Here is a 17,169-nt window from a genome sequence, read left to right as displayed (position 1 = left end):
CTGTTGCTGCTCCAGGCCATGGCCGTGTTGCTCCTCCTCATTTGTGGTCCAAGAACCCCAGCATGGCTTATGTGAAGCATATTGGAAGCGTGGGGACACACTCTAACCGGAGAGGTTTAAACCTTTCCGCCGTGGCTACGCACAAAGCCTGTACAGGAAAGGAAAGGCGCTGGGATGTTGATAACGGGGGAAATCGCTGACTTCGAGGAGCAACAAGGGAAAAAAAAAAAAAAATCAAAACAGTATGCCGAATGATTAACGGCACTACCCATGAGAACGCACCTCTACAGGTATAGATTCAGTGTAAAGATGCATTTCTCGGCCTGCATCTCTGAGGGGCAGGCGAGGCCTGGGCCCCGTCTCCGGGGCTGCAGGCGGCCCCCGAGGCCCGCACCGGGGGAGGGGAGGGGAGGGCACCCCCGCCGCTCGGGGAGGAGCGGGAAAGGCGCGCCCCAAATCGTAACTGTTTCCATCGGCTCCAGGTGTGTGTCTGTCTGTCTGTCCGGCATGGCGTGCGAGCAGAACGAAGGGGTCATCAAGAAAATAATCCGCGAGGTTGGGCAGGAATGTGCCGCCCGGGGACACGCCGTGTCTGAAACCCTGGTAGCGTTCATGGTGAGCGCGGGTGAAACGTTCAGGGTGGGGGTTGTTGTTGCTGTTGCTGCGTCTGTGTGTTTTTTTCCCGACCACGTTCAAAGTCCGTCTGTAAAGCACCAGGATAAGTGTGTGTAGAGAGCAGATAGATCAGAAGTTTCAAACCTGAGCACCCACAGCTCAAACGGTGTTTTAAGGCTTTTGTGAAGCTGAGGGTTAATTTTAGAAACAGTGAGTGGTTCCTCCGACACTGCTTGGGCTGAATGATTTTAAGCAAGGACAGAAATAATGCCTTTGGTCTTAAAAGTCAGCAGATTTGAAACAGCATCTCCAGCAGAGGCTGCCCTGACTGGGGTGGCAGCAGCTGAGGCTTTCAGGGGTGACCTGAGCTGGGAAACATCTCGGTTTCTGACTGCCCACACTGGGAAGTTTTAATGGGGCAGTTATATTCAGTATAGGGTCCTAAAAACCTGAGAAAGTATTTATCTCTTCCCTCTGTTGTAATGTATTATTTTGGTTTCCCTGTTTGGCAGGGCCAGGTAGTGTAGTAGGGTGTAAGTAGTTGAAGGAGTGGGCTTGGATCCCACTTAAACTACAAACAACATTGAATCATTCTCAGGGTTTTCTGTAGTAGGCAAGGTAAGTATCCTAGGAAACATTATACACTTTGGTATCTCCTCTTAGGAGACACAGCACCACTGCAAAATATAGTCTGAATGCACCTGCAGAAAGATGGAGCTGGATTTTCTCTGTATCAGTGGTATAAGAACAGAATCAGCTCTTGATAAAATTCCATATGAATGTATAAGTAGCAGTACTGTTAATCTGCCATTTTTTTTCATAAAGGTGACTCTGTGGCCTTAAAAAATACATGCAGTAAAAAATACAAAAGCAGTATTAATCAATTAAGCATGAAGATTTTAATGGGTAAAAAAACCTTTGCATGTGACCAGCAAGATACCTAGCATGCACATATTTCTCTGTATGCAGAATACTACGATTTTTTTTACCCAGATTGTGAACATTGATACTGATGGATGCACCACCACCCGAGAAGTCATTGTATGGGCCATAATGGATGTCTATAAAATTTTACTTAGGAAATGAAAGTTTAGTTGCAAATAATATATTGAGATAGAAATTAACACCTTTCTTTTGGCAATCTTTAGGTGAAAGCTGTTGTTTTAGATCCAGTAAATGACTTTAATTTGGATCAAGTCCTTACAAAAACCGATGTGCAAAATCTTATCCAGGTAACTCTGCTATGATCTTGAGAGTCAGTACTTTGCTAAGACTCTAGCATTGTTTGCTATCTGTTTTAAGCTGTAATGGTACTTCATGATCATGGTTCTGTAGCTAAAGGATGGACTATGCCTTTTCTCATATAAAAAAGTGCCTTATACTTCACAGTGTTCATAGTATGTCAAGAAAATGCTAGGGAGGGGGTTCTGCTGTGGTTGTAAAACCTGTAGCATAGTCCCTCTCAGTTCAGACGTTACCCTGCGTGTAGAAAGAACTCACTTTTCTGTCACTCTTCTTAGATCTGTGTTACCAGGCTGCTTGACACAACAAACCCTTCCCTGTGCACAATTAAGATGCAAGTTTACTTTGACATGAACTATGCAAACCGAGGTAATTTCAATATAAATAAATGTTTTCATAGAATAAGTTGATTCTGAATTTAGGATTTAATATCCGTCTCTGTAGGGCTAATAATTTTTCCTGTTACTGACTGCTGACAGTAAAGCAAAATAAAAATTCCTGGAGAAATCCACTATATAGGAGTATGGTGCTTTGGCATGGATATAGTAAGATATTCAAGATATCTTGAAAAATCAGTTGCAGTTATAACTGTGCATTCTTTGGTTTCATCAGTGGTAACTTCATATGATCTGCAAATGGGAGTGTGGAATAAAAATTATATGGGGAGAATGTCTGTGCTGTAACTGTAACTTCAGATCTCAATGGGACAGTGAGGGCTGGCTGGGACACCAGACAGAACAAGAGATGACAGAAAAATACACATTTCTGTCTGGGTAGATCATTAAAATATTTTCTTGTTAGCATGGATTAAAACAAAAAATAACACTAGGGAGCTGCTTCAGAGTCTTCTGGACTCAGTAAGCTCAGTAAGTCCAGTAAGACCCTGAGGTCATAGAATCATAGAGTCATAGAATCACTTAGGTTGGAAAAGACCTTTGTGATCATCCAGTCCAACCATTAACCCTACTCTACCAAATCCAGCACTACACAATATTCCCAAGCACCACATCTAGACACAGTATTTGAGGTGTGGCCTCACCAGTGCTGAGTACAGAGGGACAGTCACCTCCCTGGTCCTGCTAGCCACACTATTTCTAATCAGGCCAGGATGCCATTGGCCTTCTCGGCCACCTGGGCACATTCTTGGCTCCTATTCAGCTGCCTATCAATCAGAACACCCAAATCTCTCTCTGCTGGGCAGCTCTCCAGCCACTCTTCCCCAGCCTGTAGCACTGCATGGGGTTGTTGTGGCCCAAGTGCAGGACCTCACACTTGGCCTTGTTGAACTTCATACAGTTGACCTCAGCCCATTGATCTAGTCTGTCCAAGTCTCTCTGTAGAGCCTCCCTACTCTCAGGCAGACCAACACTCCCTCCCAACTTGGTGTTGTCTGCAAACTTAACTGAGGGTGCATCCTATCTCCTTATCAAGATCATAGATAAATATGTTAAAAACCCAGAGATCCTGGGTTGTGTTCAGATGTTGGAATGTAACTTCACGTGTGTATAAAATGTGTGTCTGTGTGTTTGGTCCTACTACAGACAGAGGAGTCCAGAGAACCAGAGACTTGCTGCTTCATTTCATAGAATCATAGAATGGTTAGAGTTGGAAGGGACCTTAAAGATTGAGTTCCAACTCCCTGCATGGGCAGGGGCACTTCCCACTAGATCAGGCTGCTCAGAGTCCCATCCAGCCTGGCCTGAATAGTTCTCTGGACTCTACTAACTGATGTTAATCATACTAATTGTATTAATGTTTTACTCCACTGTTGTTAATTAGAATGGTATAGTACATTGAATATCTCTTTCACGTATCTGTACTTCAGAAACTTGGAAGTTAGTCCTCTGAGTGGGGAAATGAATGGCACCCTCTGTATAACCCACATTCCAAGTGTTTTAGATAGTACTTTCTAACTGTCCTTCTTTCCTAGCTGAATTACTCAGCGAGCAGCGCCGTGTTCTGGAGGGAAGGCTGGCTCCACTGGTCAGAGACATCACAGGTAGTCGTCCCCGATTGCAAAAAGAAATGGAGAATATGTATCAGAAGATCATTAGCTATGTGCTGCTGAGCTCTGGCCTGGGATCACCAACAGATATTGAGGTTGTCAGGGAGGTTACAGGTCAGTAAACTAACTCCCAGCTGTGAAATAAAATAAATTAAAAATAAATTTTCACCTCCCCTTTGCTAATACAGATGTGGTAAACTGTGATGAACGTTTGCTACCCAAACTCTCCTTGTTCACCCTTGAAGTCTAAATTTGTTGTGGATTTCCTGCTTTTTGCAGTTGCTCAAGAGAGGGTATTTTTGCTTGTTTGATGATTTTCTTTTCTGTTCCCTCAATGCTTATAGCTGCCCTGCAGAGTATATTCCCCCTGACAGAGATGATTGCTTTCATCTCACTCAGTAAGAAGAACAAAGAGGAACAGCTGAAAAATTTTACCATGCTAGTCACAGGAATTCGGTTGTACAACAAGGAATGCAGGAAAGGAGGACGCAAAATTGATGACTGTAAGTAGACAACTGCACTTGAACTGTGTATTCCAAATTAATTCTTTCTGGCCTCTTCACTGAGGCAGCTCCAATAATATCTCATCTCTAGGTAAACAGCTTTGACTCAGTGTCAGTAAACCTGAAGGGAAAGTACAGATTTGTTATCAACTATGCATTTCCATGTAGCCTGCTTATTTTTAGCTCAGAACAAGCTCTGTGTGATTGATGTGGAAGGATTATATGTATTAACTTCATGCACTAATTTATCTCATGATAACTTGTTCCCTGATCTCTTGCCATTAAGTGAATTAAACATGTAATGTTTGCCTTTAAAAGCAGTTAAATAAAATCTTGAAAGGACACTATCAATCTAATTACAATGTTCTGTTGAGTATGTGTAATGAGAAGTGATAAAAGTTGCTGGGGCATTACCTGTATCACAGAATCTTAAAATCAAAGAATGTTAGGGATTGAAGGGGCCTCTGGACATCATCGAGTCCAACCCCCCTGCCAGAGCAGGATCACCACAGAATGTAGAGCAGGTCACACAGAAATGCATCCAGGTAAGTCTTGAAAGTCTCCAGAGAAGGAGACTCCACAGCCTCTCTGGGCAGCCTGTCCCAGTGCTCTGTGACCCTCACAGTAAAGAAGTTTCTCCACGTGTTGAGGTGGAACTTCCTGTGTTCTAGTTTGCATCCATTGCCCCTCATCCTATCACAAGGCATGAGTGAAAAGAGTCAGGCCTCTCCTTCTTCACACCCACCCTTCAGGTATTTATGTACATTATTAAGATCCCCTCTCAGTCTTCTCTTCTCTAGACTAAACAGCCTCTTAGCCTGTCCTCAGAAGACAGGTGTGCCCATCCCTTAATCATCCTCATAGCCTCTGTTGCACACTCTCTAGTAACTCCCTGTCCCTCTGTTTTCTGGTAATTTATTTAAAGTAACCTCTTCAGAGCTGTAACATGTTCTCAAAAATCTTTTGTATTTTGAATCTTTCTGCTTCTTTAATAAATAAAAAATGTCAATGGAATTTTCCAAAAGCTGTATTCAGAGTAGGGCAAGACTTTACTATTCATCTTATTTTCTCTTTTCCCCCAAAGCCGTATTATTTCTGGTAAGTTTTCAATTAATAATCAAATAAATGACTGGTTGTGTGAATATGGATGTAGCTCAGCATGGAGACTTCTTTGTAAGAAAGGTCTAGAGCCCAATTTTAGGGGAAACCCTTTTGTTTTAAAAAAACAAAGTGTTTGGAGTAAAGGCTACAGCACATACCTCTCTTGATAAGAAAATTAGGCTTTTTTTGAAAACAAAGCATTGCTTTGTTAGTATTTTAAGTAAAGCAAGTGTAAGTAGGAAAAAATACACCTACCACATCAGAGAAAGAAGTAAGCAACTTTCTAGATTTTTGTGGGTTTTTTTTCTCACATGCTGTGCAAGAAATTGTTGGTTTTCTGTTTTTATAATGTATGCTTTCCCACAAGTGTCACCTTTCTGTGTTGTGGCTGGCTCTATTCTAGGTTCACTGGGCCTGGGTTACAATGTCAATGAGCATTCAACTGCTACAGTTATACAAAAACCATGATTTACAACATGTGGTTTTTGTTGCTGTAATATCTGTGGGATTTGTAATTGATTAAAATAGATCATATGATTGTTAATCCCGTTACATTTGTTACTTTACTGCAATATTGGCTTCTTTGCACTGTTTACCTATAATTTTTTAACAGTTGGAAAAAACACAGCATGAATGCTCTTAGGTCAGGAGATAAAACTGTTGTTTTCATGCTCAAGACCAGTAATTAGACTGCTAAAGCCTTAATTTAACTAATTAACTTAATTTAACATTCTTGCTGGGAGAGAGCTCTGCCTTAGCTTTTCACTCTGCTTCCAAAAAAGTAAATCAGCCAAGTGCTAAACTTTCTCCACCTGTGGTTAGACCATGTGTAATACCTGTGCAAATTTACTTCCCATTCCAGCTTTGTCAAATCTAGCCTTTCTGAGCTCAGAGGTTTTGGAGTACACATAGCTCCAGTCTGATCACCTCACTGTTGCTTACTGACGTTGCTAGTGTTAAAAGTTCGACTCATGCAACGAGGGGCTGTGTTGTGCACTTAAGTCCTGAGTGTCGGGAGGAGAGAGCCAGGCTTTGTTCAGTGATGTCCAGTGATAGGACAAGGGGCAATGGGTGCAAACTGGAACATAGGAGGTTCCACGTAAACATCAGAAAAAACTTCTTTACTGTGAGAGTGACAGAGCACTGGGACAGGCTGCCCAGAGATGTTGTGGAGTCTCCTTTGCTGGAGACATTCAAAACCCGCCTGGACACGTTCCTGTGTGATGTGCTCTGGGTGATCCTGCTCTGGCAGGGGGGTTGGACTAGATGATCTTTTGAGGTCCCTCCCAACTCCTAAGATTCTGTGATTTCTTCGTGTAGTATCTATCTTTTTTTTTTTAATAATCTTTGTCTCATTTTTAGAGCATCATTAGGTCTCAAAGTAACCAGGAAATGGGAGGCCTGTTACTTAGTATTTTACCAGTGAGGAAACTGAGAATTTAAAATGGTGCAGATTGCCTGAAGTCTCTCAGGAAACCCATGTCAGTAGAAACAAGTGAAATAATCTACTGTAAAGCGAGTTTTCTCACAGTCTTGACTTGACTGTGATATTGCCACACCTGTAATTCTGAACCAGGAAGATACAGTGATTGAACCTAGTATGCAAATATTCAGAAATGCATGAATATAAGGACAACCTTTAGCAATCGGAATTTTATCGGAATGCTTACTTTGCTCAAATAGTGCACTTCAACCATTTATTTATTATTTAAATAGTTCTTTTTACATCCATCTCATATATATTCTATTCCAATAGTGCCAGCCATTCTGAATGAAGCCATTCCATTAGCTACACAGGCTGTGGATGAAGATCTCAATACTTGCCATATGCTGGCCCACAAGTATACAGCTCTCTTGGAATGCATGCAGGAAGATGAACACAGATGTATGGAGCTTGGTTCTTTGAAATTAAGAGAAGCACTGTTCAGTGTGCGACAATATGAAGCCTTCCTTTGTATCCTTCTGGTGAGATAGCATCATGTTTATCCTGTGGGTTTTTATTACAAATGGAATATATTCAAGTTACCTACTTGTACAGGCCAGAAATATAAGAAAAATTATTTAGAAATATATGAAATAAAATTTATGTCTATATATGAGAACCTGCTTCTTCTTCTGTCATACTGAACTTCGTGTCTGTGTTGCTGGATTTGGCTACTGTCAGGTAAAAGACAAAATGGATTAATTGTTTGCTGTAGTGTGATAGTAGTACCATTTATTTTCTGGAGGTCTCCTCCTTTGGTTTAATTTCATTAAAAAGGACTTTAGAAGTAGGACTGTTCACTTGTTTGCATACTGATACTGCCCTAAAAGGCGTGAGAGAAAAAATCTACTTGTTCAATCCATGAATTATCTCAATTTTAGTCTGTAGCATCCTCAACACATATGGAGTAATCAGAAGTCTTTGAAGAATACAATTTAAATTCTTGAAACTCGTTTCGTTTATGAAGACATTGTCATTTGTCTTTTGGGAAACTGCAGGGGTTTACTAGTCTTCTCTGTAGATCATAAAGTTTGGAAAAATATTTCCTCCTTAATTGTAAAAACGTAGAGGTTTTCTGTACGAATTGCTGATATATGTTTGAGACAAGTGCCTGGTTTTATACCTGAACAACCTGAAATAAGACATTTTTGTGGAAAGTTAGGGTGCATTTTATTCCTTGAAACAGCTGTCTGAAAATATTTGAATGAAGAGATCCAAGTAAATACTTCTTAGTAAATACTTGATTTTTTTACTTGATTTTTTTTTACTGTCATACTTTTTACCTGAAGTAAGTTCTCTTTCCAGTCTGATGCAATTACAAGTGCTCAAGAAGTTGAAAAGATGAATGTGGAGTTTGCAGCAACAATGGAGCAGCTGAAAAACACAGTGCGGGATAGGGTTGCCGTAGATACCAAAGAAGTTTTTGTAAGTATTTTGGATGGAAAAACCTATTTATTCTTAATTATTAAAAATGATGGAAGTATTACAAAATACTTTTCTGGTGTATTTTTGCATAGTTTGTGTTAAGAAAAAGGCTACATTATTCTCTTGCTATTATAATAGCATCTGTGATTTTTGAAGGGGCAACTAAACTAATATGCTTTGGGCATATGTGAGGGGAGCTCCTCTTACAAATCCCAGGAATTCCCAAGGAATTTCCAGGTGTTGAAGGCCTTGGATACAAGCCCCACTTTGTTCATAGTGGGGATTGTTGTGCACAGCACTTGGGTTACGTTGCAGACATAAACAAATTCTGGATTTCAGATTATTTTCTTTATTTTCCAGCCTCTCTTTGTCGCACTCTCTAACCTCTGGACTGGCTTTCAGGATGAGATGCTACTGCTAAGCTTCCTCACAAATATGACTAACAATCTGCAACAGTTCTTGGAAATTCATTCACAGTTTTTTCCTGAGGAAGTCCTAACATCTCTTCTGGAAGGAGTGACTGTGAAAACTGATAAGGAAAGGATAGAAGAAACCATGGGTACTGAAATTTAATACTTTTTTGTTTTACTTCATTTTCCAGGATTTTGTGGTTAGAACTTTATTTATGGAAGGTGCTACACATTGATTTTTTAATAATCAGAATTGGCACAGTAAATTAAAATGAGTCTTGAAGTGTGTGGATTTGTTTTTCATGTAGTGTAGTTTGGGGTTTTATTTTTATATATAAAATTAAAATATAGCTACTATATACAAGTATATTGTATAAAAATGGCAGAATGATCAGAGAATATTCCTACTTTTTAAAAATTTCTTAAGTTTGTTTATGTCTTCTTACACCTTTCAGAGCTTCTGAAATGAAGAGGGAAATAAAAAAGCTAATGTAGTGATTCTTTGGTTACCAGGAGTATTTGTTTGTAAGATGGTATCTAACCAAGTTGTATTCCAGGGGATTTGTAATGTGTGAGTGGGTGACAACAAAACAGAAGAATAAGATATTACCTTCCTGTTGTTGTCCCCTGTTTCCAGAGAAAATTAATGCCAGCAAAGGTCCCCACAGGACTGATTTTTCAATAAGATCTCTCCTAAGGCAGGGCTAAAGTTTGGATTTTTGGGATCTTGGTACTGCAGGTCATCTGCGAAGACCACAGTACTGTTGTCATCCTGTAACATTATATTTTAAAGATCTGATGCTTTGTTGCTGAGATCCTTTGTTAAACCCTTTTTTAGGGACCACAGTGGATGTTTCTGATTTCGAGAACCAAGAATGGCTTTTTCCAGGGACTACTGACAATTTTGATCAATTGCTGACCCAGTACCATGGTTTCTGTGCATATGCAATTGGTGTGAAAGGCCTCACCCTCCCAGGTATGCTTTGTAGTTAGGTCCTCCCCCTGCTTTATCACTACACAAGTAGTAGTGAAAATGTAAAGTTTTCATGGCATTCTCTTGTGTCAAAGCTGGAGTACTATGTTTTCGTGTCTGTCATTTTGACTCCAGATAACTTCTTTCCCCTGTTAAAGTATTTTTCTTCTACAAATACCCAATTAAACTGTCCTAAACAGAAGGTAAAAGACTTATGAGCATGACATAAGTGAGCAGAGGCAGAAACAAGATGGGATGGATAAATGTTTCCTCCTGCTGTATGTGCATCTGTATAACCTACATTGCACTGAATGCAGGTTTGTTTATTGTTGTTAATGTGCTTTAACACAGGCATAGGAAAATGGTCAATCCTTATATGTTGTGTATCTGCTGCAGACACATCCATTCATGCCTACATCATATATATTTTTAAGCAGTGGTTATAAAGTATAAAAAATCTCCTCTGAAAAGAATGCAGAAGGACCCTTGATTAAGTCAACTAACCATAGGAAATATTTTTGTCTCTTCTAGGGTCATTTGTCTTGAAAGCAAGCCCTATTTCAGCTACCTCACCAGTTCATGCTTTCTGTCTCCCTATCCTTTATAGAACCTATCCATATAGAATTTTTTAAACCTACAGGACGTTGGCAGGAAAATATTGCCATTATTTGGCAGTATTACAAAATAGATATTTTAACAGCAATATAATTATGTACACTTAGTTGCATATGAGAACAGCTGTCCTGGGTGGGACTGAAAGTGTCTCTAGCCCTGTATCCAGTTTCTGGATGTGGTCAGTCATGAACACTTGAAGATGATGAGAAAGCAAGTAGGAATGATCCTTCCTTAATTATATCCTTCCTTGTTCCAGCAGACAGTGGTTATGGGATTTCCTCAGATAAGTATTGTGTCTGTACCCTTCTGTTAAATAATCCTTCATAGAAGTTTTTAATTTATCTAATTGCTTTATGAATCCATTTAGAGTTTGCCATGGGATAATATTCTTATTGTCAAGAGTCCCTCAATTATATACACTGTGAACAGGTACCTTTTTTTGAGATGGCTTTAAGCTCTGGCTTAATAATTTCATCAAAGATCTGATAGTCTTTCTATTAGGAAAATTATCAAATAGTAACTTTATATTGCACCCAATTCATGGTTTTATAACCCTGTATCATGTTATTTCTCTTCAGTTGCTTCTTCTTCATGCTGAAAGGCCTCTTGTTTTATCCTTCCTTTTGTGAAAGGATCATTCCCAACTCCCTTCATTTTATTTTTCCTATTCTGTTGTGTTGGAACAAAATGTAGGGGGTTTTTGCTTTTTGGTTTTTTGATTGTCACTGAGCAGTGACATTAAATATTTTCAAGGCACTGTCTGTGATGATTCTAGGTCTTTCCTGGGCAGCGACAGCTGAAGCAGAGCCTGCTACTGTCCTTGAGCTCCATTTGTGTTTGCCTATAGAAGTTACTTGGTCTTTATTGACATTTCTTTTCTCTGTTAATTTACTGTCCAGCTTCCCAGCTGCTTCATCTGCTACTTCACTTAATTTCTGCATTATGCCCTCGAGTATAAATGAACTGTTGATCTGCAATTAAGTATTTGCTGGAAATTACAGGGGAAACAGTTGTGGGTGTGGTCTGTTTTCTTAAGTCTTTGCTGTGTGTTTCATCTGTTGCTTTTCTGACACGACAGGCACTAAGGCACAGGGAGTGTGAACTGATCAAAAGCACTTGCACTGCCTAATGAATTTCTGTATTTAAAAAGCTTACTTTCAGGGATTTATTCTGAATTCAGAAAAAAAAAATATGAAGTGAAACTGATGAGGGAAACACAGAATCTTGATTACAAACATCAAACATCAAACTCTCTGGGCCATGCCCAGAGAATTGTCATAAATGGGGTCAGATCTAGTTTGGCTGCCGGTCACCAGTGGGGTCCCTCAGGGCTCAGTTTTGGGTCCAGTCTTGTTCAATATCAATGATCTGGATGAGGGGACTGAGTGCACCTTCAGTAAGTTTGCAAATGACACCAAGTTGGGAGGAAGTGTTGATCTCCTTGAGATTTGAGAAAGGCTCTGCAGCAGGACCTGGACAGGCCGCATCGATGGGCCAAGGCCTGTTGTATGAGGTTCAGTAAGGACAAGTGTTGGGTCCTGCATTTCAGTGACAAGCAGCCCAGGCAACACTACAGGCTTGAGGAGGAGTGGCTGGAAAGCTGCCCAGCAGAAAAGGACCTGGGGGTGCTGGTTGACAGGCAGATGAACATGAGCCAGTGGTGTGCCCAGGTGGCCAAGAAGGCCAACAGCATCCTGGCTTGTATCAGGAATAGTGTGATCAGCAGGAGCAGGGAAGTTGTGCCCCTGCACTCAGCACTGCTGAGGCTGCACCTCAAGCACTGTGTTCAGTTCTGGGCCCCTCACTACAAGAAGAACATTGAGGTGCTGGAGCATGTCCAGAGAAGATCCACCAAGCTGGTGAAGGGTCTGAAGAACAAGTCATATAAGGAGTGGCTGAGGGAACTGGGAGAAGAGGAGGCTGAAGGGAGACCTCATTTCCCTCTACAATTACCTGAAAGGAGGTTGTAGTGAGGCAGGTGTTGGCCTCTTCTCCCAAGTGAATAATGACAGGACTAGAGGAAATGGCCTGAAGGTGAGGCAGGGGAGGTTGCAGACTGGAGATCAGAAAGATTTCTTTACTGCAACAGTGGTCAGGCACTGGAACAGCCTGCACAAGGAGGTGGTGGAGTCACCATCCTTGGAGGTATTCAAGAAACACGTAGATGTGGCACTTCAGGGCACGCTCTAGTGGCTGAGGTTGTGGAGTTTGTGGGTTTTTTATGTTTGGAGTCTTTTTGTTTGTTTGGTTTGTTTTTTTGTGGGTGTTTTCTGGTGGAGTGTGTGTGGTTGTGTTTGTTGGGGGTTTATTCATGTTGATGGTTGGACTCTGTGATCTCAGAGGTCCTTTCCAACCATGATGATTCTGTGATTCTGTGGTCTTCTGTATTGGGTGTCATACTGCTCACTATTGTATATTGTGGGGTTTCTTCTGGGTTATTTTTAGGAAATCCTGCAATTGGAATTTTGAAGCACAAGGAGAGGTGTTACATTTTCAGTTCCAAAGAAGCTGCCTACGTATTTGCTCAAGATCCAGATAAGTACATCCAACTGAATGTAGAAAAAGCAAAAAAATACACAGAGCTAATTCAGCTGCTTGAGCTCCAGCATCAATTTGAATACTTTGCTCCATATGCACAGGTACACATTGCCCATGCCTCTTGTTCAACAGCTGCTGGGTCATTCCTTGGTCTGTCCTTTCTAGATCATAAAGAGAACAGATGATATGATACCCATCTTTACAAAAGAAGTATAATAATCTGCATATCATACAGAATGTCTGAAGGTTGATCTTTCCCAGGTCTTCAGGGCATTGATAAGAAACATTTTCTCTTACTGTTCTCAACCCATCTCTTCATAGGAGAATACATAGAGCCAAAGGATTGTGACAGTGATAAAGCTGTTTGTCCTTAGCCTAGGAAGATCCTGTGCCTGCTGGATGAGGGTGTAGTGATATCTGAGGGCAGGAATCCTGAAATCTATCACAAAATGAAAGGGAATGAATTAATAATGAATATGACAATGCTGCCATGTGAAATCCAAAGACTTGTTTTGGATTCATAGACATTCTCTGTGATCCATTGTGAATTCTATGTCCCTGGCAATGGGAAGAAGGTAGTCATGAACTGGTCCTTGGTGAGAAAGATGTTATTTCTGTTTTGGCTCTGGCAGAGAGGCAGCCACTTCTCCCAGTTATGATTTGTGATTTTTAGTCTATTCATAAAGATAAACTGAGGTGCCTGCATCTTAAAACACTGCTGTTGGTGCTGGAATTCCTTTTTTACCAAAATTCAATGGTAAAGCACTCCTGCGGGATGCGGGAGCCTGGAATTCAGCTGTGGCCTCTGCCTAAAAAGACTTCTGTCAGAAGTTAAACCCATCAAATACTTAATGGTTTCTTCTTTTCAGTGAGGACAGGGGGAACAAAAATATTGTTGGATATAAAAATTATTATCCATCTGTGGTTTGTAGGTTTCTGTATGCTTTTTAAAACTACTATAGTCATATGTTATTTTTCTTAGATGTCTGTATTCTTCTCAATAATGTCCTGTTTGGCTTTGTTGGGTTTTTTTCATCCAGATCAGAAGTGCAGACAAATTTTTTATGAAACCAACCACAAAATGTGACTGCAGTACTCAAACTGATACTCATATCTTGCCTCCAACAATTGTGGCATCTTATGAATGGAATGAATGGGAACTGAGAAGAAAAGCTATAAAATTGGTTTGTATTGTTACCAGATTTTCACAGTTGGATAGCAAAGTTCAGAATAAATACTATGAACTTCTGTTCCTTGCAACATAAATCTAATCTTATTCAAAAATGCATGCTTCTATTACAGCTGTCTCAGTATTTTTTCCAGGTATTTTCTAATTTCTAGACTTTCCTATTCTCCCATTGTTTCCATATTTTCTGCCACTTTTTGAGCAGTACTTTCACTGCTAAGTCTATTCGTTCCAAGGTTTTCAATTGCCTTCTTCAAGTAACAGTTTGTTGATTAGCATTGAATTTTCAAGTTGTTTCTCTACACTCAAATCTAACAGGTTAAAGATACTGCGACATAGAATTTTGTGAAAAAAAAAAGAAAAAAGAAAAAGGATTGCAGAAAAGTTTGGGTACAAAACTTTATTGCAAGCTGAGGATTTCATATTTCCCAGCTTTCTTTGAGATAACTTATCCATCCTTGGAAGGTATCAAAGCATGAGGCCTGTTTTGTTTTGTTAATTTGTTTTTGTTAATTTTATTCTGATGGTTCATGTTTGATAAGACTAATTCTGTTTTTGTTTTGTTTTAAATATTTGTTGTAATCCTTCTTTCATATAGGACTGAAGAGGTAAGAAACTGAGCAAGTAGGTTTTCTTTATATATATAAGCCTGAGGAAATCTTTGTTACACTATCAATCATGGTGATTTTCTGATGGATTGGAAATCACAGTCTGTCCACAGAAGGTTGTCTACAGAGATAAAAGCTTTTAAAGTAACAGTATATGTTTTAAAAGCATTTTCCTAGGGTTTGCTAGCACAATTAAAAATTAACTTGTGAGTAAAGGGCATACTGCAGTTAACCAGTATCAACTGGAAATAGAATACAGTTGGGTTATCCACAGTATTTAGGATCCTCAAACTCGGTTTAGGTTGCAGTTGCCCAAAGAGATTTATCCACCAGCCATCACAACCAGTGTGCTTTCAGATTCAGTGAAATTAGTTTTAAACACTGGAAGAGCTTCCCATGAAAACAGCATATTGTTCTAAAAAAACAGAGGCTTCAGCATCAGTAAAATTCGAAGCACAGTGACCAAAGGAAAATACAAAAGCAGACAGGGGCTGAGTTGAACTTGTGTGGGCTCCATGCAGTGCTGTTCACACGTCCTGTTACTTCAGGGGTTACTCCCTCAAAGCATCAACTGCGTAGTGACAGCAGGGTGACACAGGACACCTTCCAGATCTGTGAAGTCCAGAGATCTAAAATGTCCTGAAGCACCCATGTATACAGTAGTGCTAAAGTGGACAAACAAAATTTTGCTGAATCTGTTCCTTTTTTGTGTCTTCAGGCCAATCTGAGGCGCAAATTAACCCACTCCATGCAGACTGATCGCAGCCACATGAGAAGAGAGAATATCAGCCAGGTCTACTTGCCAAAAGAGGTGGGCACCCAGAGCAAGCGTGAGAGCTCAAGCAATGTACCCAGACCACAGATTTTCTTAGAAGGTCTCCGAGGAAGATCATCTACAACTCAAATGCTCAAAGTAGATTTAACAAGAGCAGCAGATGAAACCTGAGAAAAAACGAGAAGCCTAAGGGTATGTGTTGATTATATGTAGAAAAATCTGAGTTAAAATACAAAATATTTTACTACGTCTGTTGATTCCAGGAGCAGTCGATTTATTTAATTTACCTTATACTTATTTCATTTACCTTAACTGCTGGGACTGCTGACTGGCACTAAATGATCAAAATTATAATCCTGATACACCCAGATTTTAAACAGCAGTGTAGAATCAAGATGTTCCCGAACGATTTGAACTTAAATTAACATTTAAATGTGCAGTGTATGTTCTGGGGTTTTTGTGAGGTTTTGATACAATGATTGCTTGCTCAAACACTGTCCTTAAGAGCCATGTCTTTGATACATGAAAAGTATAATGTAAGCAAACAGCTTTTATGAGATACAGAGCCAGAGCTGCAGCTCCTCCCCAGGCACAATTCCCATTGGTGTGAAATAAAACTGATCCCAAGAGAGTGACCTGAATGTCACAGCTCCACCATTAGAGCAGAATTGTCAAGGTAAAACAAGCAAAATTAAATCAGTTCAGGTCCTTGGGCCTATCCATTCTTGCTGTCATTAACTCAAGTGTCTTTGCAGGGCAATAGTTGTTAGGAGCACAGGCCAAAGCAGGGAAGGCGTGAGGGGGGGATCTCTCAGATGACTCTGGCAGCCTCAAGCAATTTCTGTATTCATTGGCTAAACAGTGTGCTGGTGAGCACACTGGAAGCCATAGGAACCTGATTTCAGGGCACGTTTCTGAAAGCTGTTCCATATGCATTTGAAAAAATAACAACAGGAAAAGGTTTTTAGCTGTTTTTTCATCGTGGCAGCAAAATACATGCAAGGTCTGATCAATGCAACTGCAGCTGGTATTTCTTCTTGTGAAAGCCTGAATCATTTGAGCTTTAAGATAAAACTCCTTTTCCAATGGAAGTAGGGAGTACTTTACAATAGAGATACTTTTCACAACAACAAGAGCTCCACAAGTTCTTATCTGCAAGATGTCCAGGTGTGCACCCATGACTGCAGAGTCATGCTAAGGGGCCTTAAATGTCATCTAGTTTCAGATCCCCTCCAGCCTGGCTTTGAACACTTCCAGGGAGGGGGCTTCCCTTGCCCTTATCTGGGCAACCTGTTCCAGTATCTCACCACCCTCATAGTGATGAATTTCTTCCTAATGTCTAACCTAAATCTTCCCTCCTCCAGTTTAAAGCTATCCCCTCTTGTTCTATCACTACATGCCCTTGGAAAATGTCCCTCCCCGTCTTTGCCAGTACCCAAGAGTGTCCTCCTGGTAATGAGAAATACACGTGTGGGGTTCCTGGGTGTCTGCGACCAATAAAACATCTCTCGGAAACAAACAAGAAGTTACTTTTCCAAATGGTTCTGTCCACGTGAAAGGGGAGAGCGCGTTCAGCTGCTGCCACTCCTGGTGCCCAGGGAGGGCACACGGCGCCTCACGGCCAGGCCTGGGGGGCTCCTTCCCCCTCAGCTGTTGCTGTCGGGGCAGTACCAGGCAGGCTACGGGACAC

At 40.6% G+C, this 17,169-nt stretch overlaps 1 protein-coding gene across 1 annotated transcript; it reads left to right on the top strand.

Annotated features, from left to right (window-relative positions):
• The first annotated feature begins 507 nt into the window (after positions 1-507).
• Positions 508-15,650, top strand: LOC104391264 (chromosome unknown open reading frame, human C6orf165). Its single transcript, XM_010000517.1, has 12 exons — positions 508-615; positions 1,764-1,847; positions 2,136-2,226; positions 3,788-3,976; positions 4,207-4,365; positions 7,223-7,431; positions 8,255-8,374; positions 8,735-8,933; positions 9,623-9,760; positions 12,818-13,011; positions 13,951-14,094; positions 15,423-15,650. The coding sequence occupies exons 1-12, from the start codon at positions 508-510 to the stop codon at positions 15,648-15,650; spliced, it is 1,863 nt and encodes a 620-aa protein (XP_009998819.1).
• The last annotated feature ends 1,519 nt before the right edge of the window (positions 15,651-17,169 follow it).

Source organism: Chaetura pelagica, unplaced genomic scaffold (assembly GCF_000747805.2).
Source record: "Chaetura pelagica isolate M959 unplaced genomic scaffold, ChaPel_1.0 scaffold174, whole genome shotgun sequence".
Classification (NCBI taxonomy): domain Eukaryota; kingdom Metazoa; phylum Chordata; class Aves; order Apodiformes; family Apodidae; genus Chaetura; species Chaetura pelagica.
The sequence above is the reverse complement of the archived record's forward strand: the minus strand, read 5'-3'. Positions and strand labels throughout refer to the sequence as shown.

What these genes read in the sequence shown, in the direction of transcription:
- LOC104391264 (XM_010000517.1), top strand. Translation starts at nt 508, where the DNA reads ATGGCGTGCGAGCAGAACGAAGGGGTCATCAAGAAAATAATCCGCGAG. An exon ending in AAACCCTGGTAGCGTTCATG is followed by an intron (nt 616 to 1,763) that starts GTGAGCGCGGGT and finishes GGCAATCTTTAG; the next exon opens with GTGAAAGCTGTTGTTTTAGA. An exon ending in CATGAACTATGCAAACCGAG is followed by an intron (nt 2,227 to 3,787) that starts GTAATTTCAATA and finishes CTTCTTTCCTAG; the next exon opens with CTGAATTACTCAGCGAGCAG.